We start from the raw sequence: 22,929 nt of genomic DNA on the forward strand, positions 1-22,929 counted from the left end.
CTTTAATGATGCGCACGGAATTAATGAAAAAGAAATTTCTATGAGAGTGCAGACGTGCCCTTTCACACTAACGTTAAATCGTATTTGCGACTTTTCGTCGCTACAGCGCTGTACGAAGTGTGCCACCAAAGCTGGAACCAATATTAAAATGAATTAAATTTGTGGTTTCCGCGCCCAAACCACAATATGATTGTGACGCATGTCCTAGTTGGGATGACACCAGGGAAGTTTGGACCACCTGGTTTGTCACGTACAACTATATCTAAGAAACGCGAGCATCTTTGCATGAACAAGATGGCCACTATCATCAAAGCATTAAAGTATGTGTGCTGGTAAATAGCGAAGCTTGTAATTATCAAAGTTGCTGAGACATCGGGCTGCATTCAGAAATCTCTGCGGACGTTTAGGGTTTTCTAATCGGATGATGATGTTCTTGGTGCAAGCTAAACTTTTCTTTATTTAGCTTCACAGTGTAGTCACTACAAAGACTGTCATCAGGTAGACTACGTTCAACAAACGAAAGAAAGCATTTCACTAATTTCGCGGCAGGCCCTGCCATATGGTCGAAAGGTGTTCTGCCCTTGGAACACATCTCAAACCATGGGTGTCGGTAGGATTTGGTCTTGGGGGTGCAAACCCGTGTGCATCGCGGCTGGGGCAGGGGAATGCGCTGATGTAGCTTGGGTGGGGGCAAGTGCTGGTGCGGCTTGAGGGGGCAGGTCCCCCTTTGCACCCCACTGCCGACGCCCATGTCTCAAACGAAGCACCTATTTGGGTTTTGGAAAGTATTCAGAAATCTTGCCTTTAGACTTTTGGCTGACGCTATTCTCGTTATGCTCTAAAGATTTCCTTGTATACTTTAGTCACACATGCACTCACTACGAAGAGTGACATTTTCGTAGGCCAGAAGAAATCATTCATGATTAAGCTTCCGGATGGATCCAAGTGGATCCAGTTACTTCCAGTACAATGGCATGGTACAGTTGGTTCCCAGCATGGCTGTAACTGGAACCAGTACTTCTATCATGGAACCAGTCGGCTTCAAATGTGACCAGCTGGTTTCCAGTTAGAACCAGTTGATTCAGAGCTAAAGCCAGTGCAGCTAAAACCGCGATTCCCAGTTACACATTCTCACCTGGGATATACAACTCAGTTACGCGATTACTTTTGCAACGTTCGTCGAAAGCGTGTTCTGTCCTTGAGAAGATGTCTTACAGAAGCAGCGGGATGCCGTTGCCCTTGAGCAGCAGACGACGGCGTGTCGTCTGCTCTCTCCCCACGGGGCAAATATCGCTCTTTTAGCGTGACACCTCGTGCACAAAAATAAACTCCCACAAAGGAGAGTCAGCACGTGACGACGGCTGACAAAGCGCGGAGGAGTCAATGCTCCCCCCAGCACCTGTATATTAAGGCTGGCAGCTAGAAATGCCCCCCCCACCCTTCTTACATCCCCCCAACGCAAGGAACCCGACTGTAGCAGAATATTTAGCTTGCAGACGACATGACACGACAGGGGAGGGGAGGAAAGGGAGGAAGAGAGCGCACCCTTGCGCCTATCTTTAAAAAGGTTGAGTGTTGGGTAGTTGGTGCAGCATAATCCAAAGGTTTCACAGCGCATGCAATGAGGACGAGCTGTGGTGTCTCTTTTTGCTCGTCCTCGTTGCATGCGCTGTGAAACTTGGATCATCTTTAAACTTTACAGCGACAGACAGAAGAAGCAAAAGACCCCCCTCCCCCTTTCCCGTCCCCACGCACCCATATACCAAGGCATCCATGTGTAGTAGACTATTAGTTAGCGACGACGTGGCACGACGGAAGAGGGGTAGGGAGAGAGCGCTCTTGCGGTCATCTTTAAACTTCAGAGCAGCAGACAGAAGGAGCGAAAGGCGAGAGCGTTGTTCATCAGCCCGAGAAGACCTTTTCGAAAAGCGGTGCAACGCGACGACCCTCTCCATCAACACAGCCCTCCCTCTGCTCCTCTTCGGCACGAATAGGTCGCTGAGTTTGAGCTCGGAGAGGGAGGACGCAGGGTGCGTCCGTTGCAAAAAACCAAAAGAAAGAAAAAAAAGGGAGAGAGGACCACGCCCAAACCGCCGTGGCGCCCGGAAGAATAGCATTTTTTTTTTATTGTTTCTTCCCTCCTCCTCACCCCCGGTCGGGTGCTCGTCCCAACCGCGGTGTCGTGCCCCTCTACGTGCCGCTCGGGTCTTTCTGAATTCTGCACAGCTCTCGTACTAAGGGCGATGCCAAATAGTTGTGTGCTGTGCCAGTCAACCCCTGCAGCACATCTCTGCTGTATACACGTGGTGCTGTGAATATATTTGTCCGCGAATCACAAATCAAGTCGTAAAAGTGATATACATTCGTGTGATCAGCCACTGTTCAGTGTCACATGGTGCAGCTGTCTGGCACTTTCTTGCGACTGCGTAGTTTTATTAATGACGTTACCTGATACTCGAGCGACAGAGTCAACTATGCTTTCATCTGCCTTGTGTGAATGGAGCCTTCTTGCGATTATTCTTACGCAAAGGAACCCTCTTTTTCTTTCAGTCATTCTGCGGATCAACTGCTCGATCTGTATCAGAATAATTTAATACTTATCAAAGACTCTGCCTCTATTTTACTACCCTCTTAAAGGTTATTGTACATCTCCCATTTCGAGCAGATTCAGTTTGGTCGAGCACATGCAATCACAAGATGTACAAGAATACTCCTTCAAATTAAAGCTTGGGAGCATCCAGTTACGCAGAAATTTAATCTTTCCTTTAGCTCCTTTTGCAGAGCGAGTACGCTTTACGAAATGTACTGTGTACGAGAGACATTTGACAATACTCCAAGAACAGAGTCAAATATGGGCGCAAGCATATACTCCGCAATGGGACTTTCTTTTTTTATTACTTCCTTTGCATAGTTGCGATACTATATTGCGGGTAACCTAGAACTCTCACAAGGGGAGTAAAATGCAGAGTCCAGCAGTTACTCCGAAAAAGGAGTTTTTTCATAACCTCCTCTGTTTCTTGAGCTGCGCAGCGGTGTTTCGGATATTTGCTAACGACAAGCCGAAGCAGCATGCTGGCACCTGTGCTTTGCTTCCGCAAGCACTGCACAGAACTGTACACACGGATAGAAACTGCGGCGCGTCATGTTTGCCCGTCGCGTCCAAGCCAGAAGTGCGAAAGGGAGTTTCTGAAATTGCATATACAAGTAGATTAGCGTACGTCAAAAGCGTAGCTCAGAATACGTTCTTTTGTACTATTTTTGCGATCTTTTATGAACACAGAGCCGTCCCCTTACTTTGAACCCGTTTATATTTATTTATTTATGTACCCTAAAGTCCCGGTGTCGTTACAGAAGGGGGGGGGGGTACACTTACAATTAATACGAGCAGTCAAATGCAATAATTATACAAACATTCAGAAAGAACACGTACATAAAACTACTGTAAAGGCAAATTTTGCTAACTAAAAATAAAGCATAACAAGAAAGCACACGCGCAGCACACGCAAGTCCAGCCCTAAAGCTTGGGCCTTTCCATGTGCGATTTTAATGGTACGTTAGTGCCACCTGCCTGAAACAAACGAGTCAATAATGAAAAGCTGTAGTACATTCGACGTACACGTTCACTATCCTATAGTGCATTACTCTAGAGCACATCCTCATAAAGCACAGCCTCCAATATCGGGTGATACGCACCACGTTCGCCGGAGGAATCTCGGAGGTCTCGCACCGAAACGAATGTAGCCGACGACAGGCGCATGCCTTCCGCGCTCACTGCACGGAACTCGAAACATAATCGAAACGGCAGATTGCGGTACTTCATCTTTGTTCATCGCTGCTACGTGCGCACGCGAAGAGCCTCTTCGCGCACCATATTGCTTCACTTTTTCCTTGAGCAGACGACAAGATCCTTCGAGCAGACGACAAAGGGGGTGACCGCAACTTCTGTTTGTTTTTCCGGCAGCAGACGACAAGGCGACGCACCCACCCCTGCCTGCCCTCTTTATGTTATACATCCATCATTTATTAGCGGACTCCATTATGCAACCGCCGCCGTTCCTCTCTTCCCGTTTCCTTCTCCGATAGCCTTTGGGGGGGAAAAATGCCGTGATCTCGTGACCCGCGAGCATTCTCTACCTTTTACTTTTCTTTTCTTTCGGAGATTTATGCTCCAGTATTCGTTTCTTCTCTTCCTAACTTTCTATTTGAGAGTGAGCCATCAGAAAGTGGTTCGCGTGCGCGAGGTTATTCACTTATGCGCCGTCCTTATCTCACTGCTGCTACAGTGCCCGAAGAAAGAAAGAAACAAAAGATGGAGAGAAATAAAGGAAAGGTACTGGTTCCCTAACCACGTGACTAATGCTGCAGCGCCATTTAGCCGTCGTGCGTACAGCTAGGTAACTTCTAGTTTTAGTTCCTGGTTCGGTAATAACAAGAAGCGTTATTTTCGTGTTTTATCGGGGCCACTCTTATCTACCGCAGACGATCACTCAACGGTGAAAGGGGGACCGCGCAAGTTTTTGTCCACCCCGCTCTGCGATGGCTTAGTGACAATGTGGCCTCTGAGATATGCAGAGATATGCAGAGGCAAACCCCGAGTGCGTGCCCGCGTGGTAATTTCGGAGGTCATACAGAACAGGCGTAAAGGGATATGAAAAATTACACAGGTGGCATATGAAAGAACGAAAGAAAGGGGATTGATCAAGGGCTCGTTTTCTTTGTTAGACATAAACTCAAACATGACACCAGTAGACAATGAAGCCAAGAAGAGTATGCATACTATTTTGGCAAATAATGCTCCCATGGGAGCATTATTTGTAGACTAATAACTGTAGTGTAGTAGTTACTATATAAATGTAACGATCTTGAAGTGGACGGAAAGACATCTTGCCGGCGGTCGATAACGCGTTCGATGCTCTACAAATTGAGCTACGGCGGTGGTCCTCCCGTCCACTTTATCGGGCGTATTTGTGTGTGTGTAATCCTGGGAGTGTTAGCCAGCGCCACTCGTAACCATGACGGCGAGTGTGCAACACTTTTCTTTGCCGGCTGGCGTCACGTAGCACGTGGTCTTTTTACGAGCCGGCAGCTGGCCAATATACCTTATACTATCTGAAAGTGTCAATACTGCCAGAACGAGACCCTCGCTACGAAGAACGAAAGAAGGGGATTGGGTCAAGGGTTCAATCGTTCTCTTTGGTTTATATACACAACCTAATGAAACTAAATAATATAAAACAATACGATAAACGCTCAGTCGCAGGCGGGAATTTCATCACGAATTTGTACAAACGTCGTATTTCGTCACAAAAGGGTGGCCTTTTGTGGTTAAAGACTAGTGAAACACGATCGAAGATGCGAAAAAAGCTTCCCGTCAATGCCGATTCCAAAAGGACGCGTTGGATGATCACTGGCTTTCTTGTCTTTCTTTCAAAGTGCAAAGTGCACCCGTTGGTATACAACCGTCAAGGCCAGGAACCGAACCCTTGACCTATATATATATATATATATATAATATATATATATATATATATATATAATATATATATATGTCGGCAGGGTATAAAGACATCTCTGCCCCTTCAACATTTTCGCCCGCTTTCGTTGCTAACTCTCACAGCTTCCTTGAATACAACAAAAGCATTCTGTTTGTTCAGCGCGAAGTGAAAGGCGTGACCTTTGTAGCACGACTTCGTCGTGGCCACTACTACAAACGCGCGCCAGCTTATAAAGACTCTCTTTGACGCAAATTACCGTGTCCATTTCCGTTAAAGAGCGGCTACAACCTCCCTTGCTAGCATATCTCTTTGACTTGCGATACCTCGAAGCGGCTGGCCGAGGTACGGACCATCACTTGGCTGTCTCAGGGGATAAAGTAACGTATAATTAACTCCCCAAGGAAGTTGCCAGAGTTAAATCGCTCAGACGAGGCGCGGCGGCAGAGGCGCGGCGGCAAAGGCGCGCAAGAAAAGTCCTAAGTATTGACTGCGTAATGTATACACCGCGATCTTTGTTAAAAACTATGCACGGCTACGCAATGACGACGTGTGCGCGGTGATGTCAGACCATGACGTCACCACGACCATACATGCCACATTGGAGAGGATCGCTAAAAAAATTGGAGGAAATGTGGCAATATGGCGGAATTTGACAATGTCCAGAATAGTACCTAAGAATAGCAGACACCAGCTTTCACCGCGGTACACGTCGTTTGATGGGCGCTGGCCATGTACAACTATAGTCGGTTACAAAAACCTCATTGATTACAACCTAAGATTAAATTTTAAGCGCCGCCCACAGCCTTCGCTGTCCCATCCGAAAGAAAATTTGCATAGATGCCACATGCATTGGCGCGTTTCCGTGACGTCAAACACCCTACGCGTCTTTCAGATAGGCGATTTTCCCATACAGAAACATGTTCGCGTTGCTGGTTTTCGATAAAAAGCTTAAACTTGCTGGCGAATTTCAGCAAAGATTCTGACATTACTGACTGGGGAAGCCTAGTATCTTAAGCAGGGACGACGGACTTTTAATCATTAATATGCGTAGTATTTACAATTGCAACGAGAAAGTACTTTGGCTGCAACGGAAACCACCTCGCACAGCTCTCTTGCGCAGATGAATGGCAGGCTCGGAACTGTTCCGGGGGCGTAGCTTAGGTTGTAACCGACCGTATATATGTACACAGCAGCAAGGGCGCCGAGCTAACGAGAAATCGGTCTTCTCTGTTCATCGAAGGACGTCACGTAGCTCTCCCATGCGGAAAAAACACAGTATACAGCAAAAGCTGATCGTCTGGACACGTCTTCTGCAACAATCACGGATGCGTGACAAGCAGACGACCGTCAGACGATTCAGACGAGATAACGGCTCGCGCACGCGCACGTGTAAAGAAAGAATGGAATTAAACAAAAGCAACGAATACATTTTTTCCCCATAGCACGCATGCGTGTGCGCACCTGCTGCTTCCTGCTGTACCGTGTGTCGTTCTGCAGTTACAGCACCGCGCATTTCATTAACAAAACGCGCAGCCGCATTTGCAATAAATGCGTCGCACGTCGACTCGTTCAATGCCAAGGTCGTCTGCTATTCTACTTCTGCTCGACAACCTACATTAATTAACGCAGCGCTCCGCGACACTGCAAGGACAGACGACAGAACGCACGTATTCATGTACACTGGCGCGTCGTCTGCTGTGGACCGGCGTTGCATCAGATTGCGTAATTTCCTTTACCGCATAATACTATTCTCGGCTCTTACGTGCACCGCCGTATATGGGAGCCCGCTATAAGCCGCGTGCCTGAATTTAATGATGGATTCATTTTGTCTCACGCTTCAGGGATTCAGTTCCCCGGAGTCGCCTTTGTTCGCAGTATACGTGTGCAGTTCACATAATAGATATTATAGGCCCTCACACTGTGTGCATTGCGCCGAAGAGGCGGGTAGACAGGCATACGTGTGACGACATAAATACAGCGGGCGGTAAAAAAAAAAAAAAGCAAGATCTGCAGGCGACCCGCTGTGCATGCCTTCGCTACCATCTGAAGTGAACGTGTTAAAGGGACATTAAAGAGCAAAACGATTTTTCTCGCATTAGTAAAGTAGTCTTCCACAATACCAAAAACACCACGCTTTTTGCGCGAAGACGCTTAATAAGCGAGAAAACGCGCAAAAAGAAAATGCAGGTGGCGACGCCACCTTAGAATTCCCGCACCATTTGCCGTGACGTCACATATTTTTGACGGCGCCTGCTTGGGCCTACGTAGTTCCTAATCGGTTAAATCCAAGTACATTGTCCTCTGAGGGGGCCAGAGACTTGACATAACGAGTTTGTGGAAATTTCGTCGAGCCCATGGCGCCAAAATACGTTAAATGTTCTTTGAAGACTTTTACGTCACGAATTACAAAGTTCGGCGCGAAATTTAAAAATGAAACTTTGAACTTGGTTTTCTCCTCTAATAATAAACCTATGGTGGTGAAATAAACTACACACGAGTTCTCCGAGCACACGTTATCAATCTAAACCAATTCAGTGTTTTTCTTTAGTGTCCCTTTAAGAGCTACGAGCGTGCGTTCCTGAAATTTAATGAACAGGACACACAATGATTGCGGCCTTGTAGTGAGTAATCCAGTCATTTCCCAGAGCTTTTTTTTTTCTTCTGTTTTAAAGACCATGTGAAGTTCCGGAATGATTAAACTAGCGTGTAGCGTAGCATGCCGTTTTTATATAAGATCAGCAGTTGTACCAAGAACAAGGTCGCACTGCTCTTTTCACGACCGACATATTGCGGAACGGGAAGCATCTTGCTGCATTTTAATGATGGATTAAGTTACGGCGCTTTCGAGAATTACGAGTAATTCCCGGCGCCATCTTTCCTGTTTCTACTTTCGGAGCGACACCTGTATTACGAGCTCGAATGCGTCTGGAGTCATAATGATGTGTGTTAGGAAGGCATCGCGTCTCGTGCGTTTAGTATGATAGATTACTTTCGTGCGCTTTTGAGCATGTACAACTATGTCAGGGCACCTTCGTTTGCTCCTTTCTTTTTACTTCTTTTTATTATTTTTTTACAGCCATATTTTTTGTAGCCTTGGATGTATGGGTGCAACCGTCTGCCGTAACATGTTGAACCAGTTTTATAATTTATTTACTCATTTCTTTTTAAACAACCGTTCCACTTCCACAAAGCAGCAACCTAGACCTTGTGCTGAGCGAAGTACAGCTTTGCTACGTACGTTTTGGCATGTGAAATCTAAGGGGTATTTTTTTTTTCCTTTTTTGGGCAATACAGAATGTTTAATGAAAAATGCTATAACAGTCAGGCTCCTGTCGTCTTCGCGCAAGAACTCTACGTCGGCGCGGAAATCTTTTGCCGCCACTGCGGCGCTTGATCTTGCAGACAGGCGATATAGTTTGTTTGCGCCTTTTTATAGTTTAAGAAACAAACACATAAGCAACACACATAGAACGCAAAGAATAAACGATCGACTTGTGTATTTTAGACGTCTTACCATTTTTTTTCCAGACAAAATTACTGCCTCGACGCGCCTTCATTCAAATTTCGTCACTTCCTCGTCACTGCAGGTTCCGCGCTGACGTAACAGAGCGGCCGTGTTTCCTGCATGCCGGGCGCGGTCCGTTTGGATATCGTCATTAAAATTCGGTATTGAATGTCTCAAGTTACGTGCAACGTTTGCGATTTCCAAGAAATGATGTTTATGCCGTAAATTGCGACGGCCTTCCTATATATAAACAACTGTTCCTAGTCAAAAACTCACATGGTCCCTTATGCATTCAACTAAGGCGATTCGAAGGCGACCGCCATCTTCTTTTTCTTCTCAGTCGATGTGTTGATCCTGCCTCGCTACCCTCCGAAAGCTTTCTGCATCTTTAACGTGATTTTCCATTGCCTCCAGGATTGGAGGCACCTCGCCTGGTTTTGCTCTGCCTCCGTGATCGGCCCGCCTTTGACCAAGCTACGATGTCATCTGATGGCGTCATCACGTGAAGGTGCGTCACGTGACGTTGCTATGACGTCATAACGACGTCACACGTGTTGACGATCTGTGACGTCATGATGACGTCATATGGAGACTTCCTCATGAGATTATTTTTCGCATCACTCGTGTCGACGCGACCAACGCGGGGACGCCGGTCAATTTTCGCGTTTGGCAGTGAGGCATCTAACGCTTTCGGCTTAATAATTAGTAGACTATTTAACGAGTTCTTGTTAAACGAGTTCTTGTTGTGTGGTTCAGATGAATTCACATTCTACTAGAGTCGGTGTTTAGCGCAGTGGGCAGGTCAGGCTTCTAATTGTGAGGCTATAGGTTCGAAACTTGGAACCGCCAAGGAAGTTTGTTACGTTTTTTTTTTACATTTAATTCTCAGCGGCTATTCGTCTTACGTGACAGAGGGGCAGATGGACACACAGTTTTCACGCTGAGTTGGCACAAAAATGCTTACGCATTAATAAACATATACTCGCCGCCACCGGACACCACCAAACTGCCGGCCCATTCTACACAATAAAGTTTATTCTTCCTCACCTTATAGTCTATGCACCCGCCACGGTGGTCTAGTGGTTATGGCGCTCGACTGCTGACCCGAAGGTCGCGGGATCGAATCCCGGTCGCATTTTCGGTGGAGGCGAAAATGTTTGAGGCCCGTGTACTTAGATTTAGGTGCACGTTAAAGACCTCCAGGTGGTCGAAATTTCCGGAGCCCTCCACTCGTCCCTCATAATCATATCGTGATTTTGGGACGTTAAGCCCCAACTATATATATATATATATATATATATATATATATCTATATATATATATATATATATATATATATATATAATATATCCCCTTAGTGGTCCTTTATTTCCGTTTTCGCCGCTCATCTACAATGTTACTACTTAGGGTCTCTTAAAGAAAAAAGAAAGAAGGAAGAGTGCGCACAGTTGTGCAATATGAATTCGCTGAGCCACGCTTCTTATCTTCTATGTGGATAAAAAGACGGCGATACGAGGTGCTAATTCGCGAACCTCGTCGACACCCTCGTTTTTTCCAGCTAGGGAACGAAAGAAAGAAAGAAAGAAAGAAAGAAAGAAAGAAAGAAAGAAAGAAAGAAAGAAAGAAAGAAAGAAAGAAAGAAAGAAAGAAATTAAGAGGTATCGCACAGATTTCGCGTGCGAGTTCCTGGGAAACCGGAATGTCACCAACGCTTCGACCTTGGATCGCATGGTGCGCGGCTCGCAGCGAAGAAGTTATTCTCGCGAGGCTGTTGTTTCGTAACCGCTTAGCAATCACGGATACGACAAATATTAAAAAGAAACACCAACGTTGAGGGAACGTGAGCGGAGAACGTTAGAACGACATTTTACTGGACACAGCAGCAAGCAGCTATGGGTCACGTCGCCCCATTAATTAATCGCCATCCTTTCTTCGAGGAGGGACTTGTGTCTCTCTTCGGAGATGCGTCACCTTCTTTTGTATGAAAAGAAGTGCGCGCGGCGGCGTGGCGTGCATTTGGAAAATCAGTGGCGGCGGTTTCTTTGCCAGCTGTCCTTCGAAAAAGAGATCGCTGAGGATGTGCACGGAGATTGACTGCACCCCAACGGGAACTTGCACCAAGTGGCCGAGTTGCAACGAATAATAAGTAGGTTGTAAAAGATGTCACCTTAACGTTGCAATTTGAAAGAAGACCTTTCCCATATCTCACATATGGGTCATTTCTGATGCGTATTTTGGCGCCAGGATATCGAGAACATATATCGACACCTATCTCCGATATGAGCAAAATCTGGATGCCGATTTTGAAATATAGAGTTATGTTTCACGGTTATGTATCAACACATGGTGGCCACAGGGGGTGCCTCACGAAAAAATGCTTTAGACCAGTCATGCCTGTGTAGCTCATGGATATAATTATTAAGAAAAGAAAAAAAGACCAAGACAGTCATGTGCGGGCCGCGAGGCGATAGCAAGAAGTCCGCGGGACGCGTGTTTGAGAACCATATACGGTATGCCTTTGTATACTTTGACCTACCGTTATCGTTCGTTATTCAAGCTTATCTATCCTTATACCTTTATTTATACAAGCTTCTATCTATCTCTATCTTTATCACACTCTGTGTAATTCTAATTTTCCGTGTCTATCGCAAGCCATAGTCATAATGGGAGTTAGGGATGCCACGTTAGTATTTCTGTACCAGCGTGATGCTGCAGCTGATGACGATTATCTTTTAGGCTGGCGTTTTTGTTGATGCTGTGGCTGATGCTGACGACGATGTTTCGCCTCATATGCGCTGTCGACGCCACAGGACGGTCACACTCCACGCCTCATGAGACATATAAGCAGGGGCTTTGCCATTTCGAAAAGGGGGGGGGTTCAACCCTCCACCCCCTTCGAAATGTTTCGATTTCGCATGTGTATATATACATGCACACATACAAACGCACGCACGGACATGCAAAAAGGATGGTTGAAATGCAGAATGGGCGTGCAACTGCACGGAAAAGCAGCGTAACAGACGAATCATCCCTCTTATATGGACAGTGTTGGCGGTAACGCGTTACAAGTAACGGCGTTACCGGTAACGCGTTACTTGTTTCGGTAACTTAGTAACGTACTCGTTACAATTTAGAAACTGTAACGGGTAACGTACTTACGTTAACATTTTTCGGTAACGTGTGGTGTCACGTTACTCGTTACTTTTTCATCCTGGGGGTGCTGTTTTCTCAGAGCTCGCCCCGACAAATTATTTTTTCGCAGCGTCGGACTGCTGTCGGCCTGCCAGACATTGACGAAGAAAGTGCGGGCGGAATCGCTTTTTTTTTTTTTTTTTGGAAATTGTGGGGACCAATTTCTTAAGACGCGCCGACTCCTTGTGTGGAGGTTTGGGCCATCGCCACACAAAGCTTGATGAAAGCCGCATAATTCGCCATGAGAAACTGTACGGACATGCTTCTCGTGGAAGTGGATGTAGCAGATGGATTGCTGGCACTTGCGCCTTTTCGTGCCCAAAAGACAGGCCGTCCGAAGAGAAAGCGCAATGGCTGGATTACTCCATACCACGTGCTGATCGGGAAATTTTTTACGTGGGGGAAACGAAGAACTCCCCCGAGAGGCTGTGACAACATAAAAACGATGTCCGCAAGTTCGCGTGACAAAGGAGTACACTCGCTGAGCATAGCATGGTAAACGACCACCGCATCGAATTCGACAACTCCCGCGTCGTCGACTTAAGCGGCTTTCTGTGGAATTCTGGCCCATCCAGGCGACAGCCGGTAACGTCCACCGGTCTACAGGTGCGCTGCCGATCGAGAGTCTGCCTTACTGTGGAGAATAGGGCGTGACTCCCGGCTGGAGAAAACCCTAAAAAAGAATGCGAGCGGGACGCGAAACGTAGAATTTTTTCTTGTAACGCAAAAAAAAAAACCTTTTTTTTTTACTCACTACCTTAAGCCTCAACCGCGGTTAAGCTAACTACGGTTACGGCTAACCACGGTTACAGGTAGCTACACGGCAGACATTACCGCAGTTAGTGTACTAATCGTGGTTATTGCAAACGGGTGATTCCACGAGAGATCGACACGGATCCGAAAATAGATATTTTAGATTTGATTGAGTATTTTATATTTTATGCATGTCCCATGCCAGTAGCCTGAAAAGGAACTTAATTTCCTTATTAACTGCATAATTTACGAGGGGAAAAATATCAAACATATTCAATCCGGAGGGACCAATTTCATTACCTGTCGTTCTCGAAAGTTCACGACGTTGTAAAACACAAATATTATCGTTACAAAGAAGATATTTTGTGTATGAAATGTATGCGCAACATAGAGTAAAGTAACATTGTTTGAAACTTGTAGAGCTAAGGAAACTGTTTTTGAAAAATGTCTAAATATGCGACATTTTATAGTAACTACAAAGTTGATAAGGCTTACCAACTTTGTTTTAAAAATAAATTTTGCATTTTCTATCTAAAACTGCAGCGAAGTTTCTGGTTATTGAACTCCTGAGCGAGTGAGGCTGATCTTGAACACCCTCACATAAACGTTCGCAATTTTTGCGATAATTATACAGGTTAAAGTGAACAAAAAATGTTTATGCACTGATATTTTTGTACGTGATTAGCCCATTTAAGCATTTCTTTACTACTACAAAATTCGCGCATCTATTTTGCTAGCAGAAGTACACCATCAGAATTATTGTAAATTTCTTGAGATTTCATTGATGCTTTCTTTGCGAATAGCGTTGATGATTGAATCTCATATACTGTATAATGTCACATTGAGGAAAATGGCTTCACCATGTACATGTCAGAGTCAGAAGCCATCACACGTAACTCTAAAGGCAACTTTAAGCCACTATACCATTGTTAACGTCCGGTACATTTGTGCAAGTAATGCTCGTTAAATCAGCATTTTGTGTATATTCGTTGTTTGGGTTAGAAGTTTTATGTGAAACATAAATTTCAGATTTAAATTATTGTTATTGTAGGTTCCTGCAGCAAAGACACATCGATTAAAATTTATGATTGCGGAGTAACGGCAGAGGTAACGTCCGTTACTTTTTTTCGGTAACGGTAACGGTAACGCGTTACATTTTTTGTAGGTAACGTAGGGCGGTAACGCGTTCCTTTTTTTATAGTGTAACGAGTAACGTATTTAGTTACTTTTTTTCAGTAACGCCTACAACACTGTATATGGACCAATTGAGAGCTTATTTACTCATGACGCCACGTGTTACACATGCCGCTGCTCTTGCTACCCTGACAGTGTTGAGCGAAAGTGCAAGTTCAGTTCGCGAACTTTAAGCGCAACTAAACTTGGAGAACCAGGGAAACATCGCTGTTTCATACGACGGATCGTGGATGACGCGTGGTCACTTGTCGCATATCGGCGTCGGCACCGTCACTGCGTCACGAATTGTGCCGAAAAGACGGAAACCTTGCTATATACAGTTCTAAATCCTGCGCTTAATGCAGCTCCACTACTGCAGCGGTGGCTACATGGCTGAGCGTCCGCTTCCAATGCGGGAGGTTCCGGGTTCGATTCCCAGTGCCGACCGGGAGCCCACCGCTTTTTCCCTAACGGGTAGAGGACTACACCGACCTGGCACTCGGTTGTTTCTGGGTGCTCGAAAGGTGGCCCCATACAGTGGCGTACCAACTCGTTCGCGAGTGGGGGGGCTGGCGTCTCTCACTCTGTCCGCCGTATATATATATATATATATATATATATATATATATATATAAAGGCAGAGAGAGAGGGAACTACATTTTTGCTGTATTTGACGTGATTTTTTCTGTTCATAGGGATGATTTGATGATTTGCTTTTCAAAACTGTTTGTTTTCAATCAAGGAAGCATCTTAACAAACAGAATGTGCACGTTGGGCCGTCCTATACTGCGACAACACAGCAGTGTTTAATACCATTTTGGAAATATTACCGTGAAGTTTAAGAAGTACAGCCACATTTAACCTGTACTTCATCTGAGCATTCCATCTGCAAACTTCACAGTCTCAGTTTGGCGTTCTAAATACGATGGGTATGAAGAATCTGCTATGACTGTAGTACCTTAAATTCTCACTTATTAAACAAAACATGTGACTGACAAAGCAAGGTACTTCGCAGAAGTCTTCAGGATAATCCGAGTGCCAATTTCTTTACTCTTATAGAGCCCTATATAAAGTGTTTCTAAAGAAGAAGACTAAGTTCAGTCGAATAATATTTATGGAAACCACATTGAGCTGGTTGTGTATAGTTATGAGATTATAAATGACTACGAATTTATATACTAGGTGTCGTTTCTAGCCCTCCTATTTTCCCAGCTTGTGTGGGGGGGTGGACGGGAAAGCAGTGAAGTGGCCCTTTACTCCTCCCCTCCGGCCCCTCCAAGTAGATAGCCTACGCAAACTGTGTAAGCTCAAATTTTCTTTGAAAATATGTGGGTGATTATAACGTTAAAACCCCAGGTGGTCGAAATTTTCGGATCTCTCCACTACGGGGTCTCTCATAATCATATCGCAGTTTTAGGACGTTGAACCCCAGATATTATTAGTATTATTATAACGTTAAACTACCCCGCATTGTCTCTTCCGTAAAGGTCGTTAGCTGTTAATGATTGGTCGAAAGCTTCTGGGTCACGCTTACAGCACCTGCTCGTAACACGACGCAACAAATGACGCGCAAGTGATCCACCGCGTAATTATCATTTACGCATGACCGCGTAAAGAAAATAATAATAATAAACTATTTTCATTGCGGTGTATTATTGGTCATTGGTTCTTTGCTATTCGTAAAAAATTTTCGGTGTGCCATGAAATCGCCTTCTTCTTAGGCGACGCCACGAGTATGCGAAAACTCGCGGCGTTAAAATGAAGTCTGCACAATAGGCAGCGCATTACTGTGCCGAACAATATTTTTTTTTTCGGAATAGCCACACAGTGTCTTTTTCTGAACGTAATTCAAGAAGGCTGCCCGCCAATCACATCGCCCACTACTTCTGCTACATCGCCCGCTACATCCATCTCGCCCGCTACTTATAGCTTATATGTGTATAATAGATACTTTCAGTAGTAGTATAACGATGTTGAGCTGCTCATGCGCGTATACAACTTTCTGTGAACTCATCGTTGCTGACAGAGAGGTAGAGAGAGAAATAAACATTATTAGGAACAGACACCATCCTTTGCAGGTAGGCAGCCTTCTCAGTCCAGAAAACCGTGGACGCTGATCATCTAACTGGTGAGGTGGATCAAGTTACGGGGCAAACTTGAAAGCTGGGTTTCTCAATATGCTCGACTCCACATCCTTGTCAAAAGCCGCCGCTACGGCTGCAGGATTTCATATGATAAGCAAGGTGAAGCAGACTAATCGACTAAAGTGGGAATCTTTTTTAGCTCTCCTGGCTAGGCACAACTAAAATACTCGACATTTCTGCACACTCATCAACTCGCAGCAGCTTGGATATGGAGCAGTGGCGATGCTAATCGTTTTCAAAGAAATTAAATTTCCCGAAAAAAAGAGAGCGTTTCATCGGGCTATAAAACGTTCACTGGTTCCCGCCCATGTTTGCGTCACCGATTACTGTAATTTCAGGCCAGGCAGAACAAACTAAAATCATGACAGATTGGTGTAATGTAGAGCCCCAGCTGAGCGATAGCCTCCTCTGCAATGCTCGAACGCAAGACGCGAAAGCGTGGAATAGGCAGCCCGCACCGCAGAGAGCGTATACAGTGCGTGGTCATGACACACGGAGGACAGTCGTCACAGCTGAATCGGCGGACAAATTTTATAACATATTTACGTTATTGCTGCGTTAGTTTGCCTGACTTGTTAGTTTCCCAGTCTGTAGACGACAATGACCACTGTCGAAAGTGGGGGGGCTCCGCCCCCCTAACATTTCTCAGTGGGGGGGCTAGCGCCCCCCTTGCCCCCCCGGTTGGTACGCCTATGGCCCCATAAGGGTCTGTAAAGGGCCCCGGGCGCACCTTAACCCACCACAGTCTTGGTGAAATAGCTGAGCATAGGCCTGTGCTGTGGGAGGCAGAGAATCGCTGCCGCCGGGTACCTACCGGTAAAATAGTACAAGCGCACTTCCGGTCTGGTGCTTGGCAGAACGAAGCGCATAGTCGCTTGGGAGGGCACCCACCCTGTGGGAAATTGACGGCATGGGACCGCCAGACCTAAAAATATGGTCATCCTCTTTTTTTTTTTTTTCCGCATGGCGCTTGGCCACCACCTCGGCAATCGTACGCTTGCCGAGGTGGTGGCGCCCCCTTCTTGGTTATTTAATCGTTATTTCTGTAGATTATATTATGATGATGATGATGATAACTTTCGGTACAAAAAGTCGTCGCCACCATCGTTTCGAACGTCATCATCCTCGCCACTTCATTTAACTTATTTGTAGAAAACCGTCATCGTTATTATCATCATTACATTAGTTTATTTTGCACTGGTTTTGAGCCACGTTAGCCTTGTTTTACGCCTGTATTGACCCCTGCGTCACTAAGCGACAGTGGACAGACGACAAGCCGGGCCACTAAAGTGCTAGGCACTTAGAAGGCTGAGAACAGTCTAACGCCGTATATAGTACCGAGGAGGCATCATTGTGTTGCCACAACTCAGGCCCTGACACATACCCCTGTCCGTGGGACGAGGCGTTGGTTCGCCCTTATCAGGTCACCCCTACCGTCGCGCTTTGGTCGATTTGACCTTACTATGACCTCTAGGCTACTTGTTAGCGATCAGAAACTTTCGTTTCCTAGCGATATAGTCGCCCATATCTTGTGCTAACGGTAGCTTCGCGGTCCAGAACAGCGCGGCGCGCAGTGCAACCCTATAGAACTTCCAGCAGCGCCCCTGGTATCAACCTGGGAGCCTCCTTGCACCGGCGGTGAGTCAAACCTTCTGGACGAAGTTCTGATATCATGCAGGATATGCCACGAACCCCACTTCAGAGCTTCGCCTCACCGTCTCCCAGTACGTAGCAAGTGTTCTGTACGCTTGCCTACGTCACTGGTTAGTGAAGGAGGGATAGGGCGACCAATTATACTTTCAAGAATCGATTAAGGGTGGACCATTTCGCATGAGCTTGCGAGAGAAGCTCCCTGCCTTTCAAAAGGGCCCCAGCAATACTTTTTCAGCGTGGTCAGAAAACGCTGCCGATCGGTAGTCGAGGCTCCTGAGAAGACGCGAGCCAAACATGATGGCGCAGCACGTGGCCTGGAGCTTACAATTAATTCTCAAAGTAATCTAGGAATCATTCCTTCTTCTTTCTACAAATGATGCCATACAACCAAACGATCGCGCCTTATACCCAAATTCACGGCCATTGGCTGATTTGGGCGTCGTGAGCTGCATAGTTATTGTGGCTGCCGAAAGAGGCCGCCACGTGCCCGTGCGCGCGCTCGTGATCACACTGAAAGTAAGCCACTCGTTCGAAGGAAAAAAGTTCACTTACGATTGCGATACTGCCTAATGCGAATTCTGAGCGCAGCTTCGTGTTGGGGCAAGGTCAACTGTGTTTGAAGCTTTCCACAAGGTAGCGACTACGCCATAAATCACAATTTTTGTGAAGTAGAACAGCACCCCCTGCGCCATTATTCGTCTTTCTGCCGATTAGCGAGGTACCCGCTACACATATGTGCACGTTGTTGATGCTGCATGTGGCTGATGACGGTGAAGAATTATGGCTGAGCACTTTGCAGTGGGTGGGAAGCATTAAACCACAGACGTGTTGCGCAGTTAGCATTGTGTGATGACTGGTTGTTATTTTACTCTTCTGCCGCGCAATATTACATAGGTTGACGCGATTTCTTGCCAGACAAGACGCCTGTATACGGTCTTTTTGCAAATGAGTTTCAAGCACCAGCGTGACTCTGTGGTAGAGTACTCGACTGCCACACAGAGGGCTAGGGCTCGAATCCCGTTCAATCCTGGTGTGATGAGTCAGTTTCGGTTTCACCGCCTTCGAGTGCCAAGGAGCTACACGAAGAAAGAGGAAGACGAAGTTGGGCGGGCGACCCTAGTTATCTTTTTTTCTACTTCAATGATAGGGAGGTAAACATTAATATAATTATCATTAATAGGCCACAATAAGTCTTCTTGGCCAATCCCCCCGAGTGGGTATGTGCCATTACGCATAGGCTACAAACAAACAAACAAACAAACGGCCGTCGCCGTGTTCGGTCAGGCGCAGGGCTAGGCCAGTCGCGCTATGCGGGCGCCACCGCGCCTGCGAGGACGACGCAACGGTCCCACACTGCCGCCGGCACCGTACCAGAAGTAGACATCACGAACACCTGCGACGTGCCTTCTTGCAAGGAGACAACCAGGTCATCATGCTGCCCGGCGCCTGTGTTCGCCGCAACGGCATGATCGTCGACGTTTCCAGGACGTGGTGCAAGTCCGACACGACCAATTCATCGTGCTGCCCGGCGCCTGTGTTCGTCGCAACGGTACGAGTGAGTGGTCGACGACTTCGTAAGCAATGGTTCACAAGGGTGCCGTACCGCGCATAGACATTTGTATAGAAGGACGTGCTTGGTATTTCGCCAAGGCTTAAAGAGCAACCTCAATAGGGCGGTGGTGTTAAGTTTATGTGAGTTGTGTCATTTGTTTATGTGTGTCAGTTGTGATCCGTCCTAAATGATAAAGTAATTTTCTATGTCTATTGTCTCGACTCTGCACGTCTGAGTTCCTGGGCCCACGAACCTTCACACCTGAGTATTTTTTTCATGTCTATCGGTTACGATAGACATGAAACGACGGCGACAGAGACGCCGCTAACGCAGGAACGGGCTCTTCCACCGGGAACACATCGCGAATTCCGTCACACTGGTTATTATTAAATTCTTTATTTTACCAGAAAGAATGGGTGAATGGTCGCATCATGACGCGCTGACGCTGCGCTCTAAAAGAAAAAGTGCTCAGGGTCATGACGTGGGCGTCACGTAACTTCTTTCCCCCGTGCCATCCCTCCCTGCTTAGCTTCCAGCGTGCTCGTCGGGACGAGAGAAGAGAGACAGCAATTACAGCGTGCGACAAATCTCTGTAACTCCGCTCGTACTTGACGGATTCTAAAAAAGTTTGCGGTGGTCAATTCCTGAGGCAATAAGCTCCTTCGATGAAGCCATTCGATGGTTACTTATACAATTGTTGCAGGGCCCTTGTAATAACGGAGCGGTTCTAGGTCGACCCTTCGCCGTATGGCGTCACGCTGGAGCAGAGCCAGGACACGTGACCTGGACAGGAGCAGAGAGGACCGTATCAGTGCAGCTGCGCCAAGCAGGCCACATGACCAGCGCGCCGAGGAAGGAGTGGACCAATCAGAGAGCACGCCGGGGGAGGGTTTAATGTAGCGCCATTCGTGTCAGTGTACAGGCATCTCCTCTCTCGTGCGCTTTGTAAATTTCAATGACGTTACTTAGCTGAGAGAATTCATTTTTAATTGATATGGTGAACGTAAATAGATGTTGGCGCCTTAACGGCGCCAACCTCTCCATTTTTTATATTAATAAAGAAAAAACGTACGAGCGTCTTGCTCTCGGTTATTTTAGAACCCCCCCCCCCCTCCACCTATTTCTCTGTCTATTACCTTTCTTTTTTTTTACCTTTTCCCACAACGCAGGGTTTGCTGCCTTCCAGTAGCGTAGCCAGAAATGTTTTGCTGGTGGGGGGGTCAACTACACTTTAAACATGTTCGTGTGTGCCTTTGTATGTGTGCGTGTATATATACACATGCAAAACTGAAAAATATCAGGAGGGTACCCCCCCCCCCCCCCGGCTACGCCACTGCTGCCTCCCTGTCTTTCCCGCTCTCCTCCTTCCTCCTTCGAATAAAAGAAACAAGGACCCTGTGGAATTCCAACATCTGCGCAAGCGTCCTTCCATCCTTCTCGAGGGCTTCCTTTGTCGGCCTACCCAAGCGACAGGTCGCCGAGAAGACTGCGCGCCCACACGAGTGACTGACACCGCGAGCGACAAGGATATGTTTGGGCCGTAGAGGCACCCCTCTGACTGTGCGCGCCTCGCGACCCGTTTATGAACTGCTTTCTCAGCTCGCGCTCGACAGAGGCACACTGAGGCAGCACGTTACAAGTCGCTCGCGCACGCCGCACAACGCAAAGTACAACGCATCCGCGAAGCACGGGACAGGCGAAACGCGAAGGACGAGCACAAAACACAAGCACACCACGCGTACGTAAGACGCTTCTATGTGTAGGGTAGCAGCCCGGTCTTAAATAAGGCACCAGTCCATTGTGATGGGACCCTCCTTTCTTGGCCGTAGGAGGTGAGCAGCCTTTCCATCACAGGTGTTGACCCTCCTTTACACCGCAGGTTTTGAGCAGCCTTTCCATCGTCCTCAGGATTGCTGCTTTCCGTAGCTTCGAAAAACGACTGGCGTCAATCGACGGGGCTGGCTGAAACGACAGGCGTCAATCGACGTGGCTGGCTGAAACGACTGGATTTCAGACAATGCATGCAGGGCTAAGTCCCTGCTTCCAGGTGGCAGGTGCGGACCCTTTGCTTGGTCGCAGGGTAGACGCTGACCGCGATGCCGTGGACTTCCAACGAAGTGCAGGTGTTTATTCGCCTCCCCGTTCGGTCAGGTGCTCTGGCACAACAGCACCCCCGCCACAAGACAATGCATCCAGAGTTCGAGCTGTCAAACGCAGCTCGGACGATGCGATGCTGATTGACCCTTGTCAAATGTGAGTGACCAGGAGTGACCTCCGCGGCACAGCAGCAGTTTCCTGGAACTGTCAAGAAGCAACACAAAGCCAAACCACTCTGGCCAAAGCAAGTGCCCTCCAAATGCTGATCAAATCGCCAGACCAGCATAAAAACAAAACATTTCCTAGAGACTACGCTAAGCTAAAATTAAAACATCACGAGCAACGTATCTCAGGAAGAATACCAAAGTGAGGACGTGCCTCTAGCTAAGTGTCAGTACGTGACATTGCTAAAACCAATCAGAATTTCTTCGCGAGCGATTCTCAATGGTGACATCGGCGGATTAGGGACGATCGAAGCAGCTGGGGAAGACTCAATTTTGCCCCAAAACTACAAACACTTCACCAAGTGCTCCCTAAATCATGGGCCTTGGCACCACTCGCAAGCGTTCTAAATGTTTGTCAACAAACATTTCAAGATAAACAACACTAGCCTTTCGCTAAAACGCTTTCCCTCATTGCACTTTGCAAATGAGTATTACACTAAGAAAACAAAGCGCTTCAAACTAAATACGAAATAAACTGAAAATCAAACTCACGCGTTTAACACAAAACAAGGAGAAACTAAAATTACACTGACGCGCATACTAACACGTACTAAAAAACACGTAAGAAGGCATGTTAAACAGAGGCTTTTCACATTCAGCCTTCATCCCTGTAAGCCACTACGAACAGCTCTCCTCTACTAGAGCGCTAAAAGCTATGTTTCCAGCTGTCGAAACAAAGCTACTTAAAACGGAGGCTTTCAACTCAGCCTACATCTCCGTTAAAACAATTCACAGCTCTCTACACGAGTGCTAACGGTTATGTTTCTAGCTATAAAAAGACAAACAAAGTATCTAAAACGGAGGCTTTCAACTCAGCCTACATCTCCTTTAAAACCATTCACAGCTTTTCACACTAGCGCTGACGGTCATGGCTCTAAATATTAAAAAAACAAATAACCAAACAAACATCTCAATGTCTGCTACAATGAGGAGGAAAGTGACAAATTACAAAATTTCACTCCTCAATTCATTAGTACACATTAACACACTAAGTTCTTTCAAGATGTCAATTCATCTTTATGCTGCGGTTATCCCGGGGTGTCTCCAAACGCACCCTTTCAGACGAACTCTTGGAGCCGCGCATTCCACACTTTTCGAGGGGGCCGATCTCGACAAAGGGACAGGGAACAAACCTGTTCCG

At 46.6% G+C, this 22,929-nt stretch overlaps 1 protein-coding gene across 1 annotated transcript in view; it reads left to right on the plus strand.

Annotated features, from left to right (window-relative positions):
• Positions 1 to 20,656, plus strand: part of LOC125756398 (nesprin-1-like) — a 25,128-nt gene extending 4,472 nt beyond the window's left edge. Inside the window, exons 5-6 of the mRNA XM_049411108.1 lie at positions 19,401 to 19,470; positions 20,637 to 20,656. Of these exons, the coding sequence (XP_049267065.1) occupies positions 19,401 to 19,470; positions 20,637 to 20,656 (90 nt within the window). The remainder of the gene's footprint in view (positions 1 to 19,400; positions 19,471 to 20,636) is intronic.
• Positions 20,657 to 22,929: the final 2,273 nt, after the last annotated feature.

Source organism: Rhipicephalus sanguineus, chromosome 11, assembly GCF_013339695.2.
Source record: "Rhipicephalus sanguineus isolate Rsan-2018 chromosome 11, BIME_Rsan_1.4, whole genome shotgun sequence".
In the NCBI taxonomy this organism is placed as follows: Eukaryota; Metazoa; Arthropoda; class Arachnida; order Ixodida; family Ixodidae; genus Rhipicephalus; species Rhipicephalus sanguineus.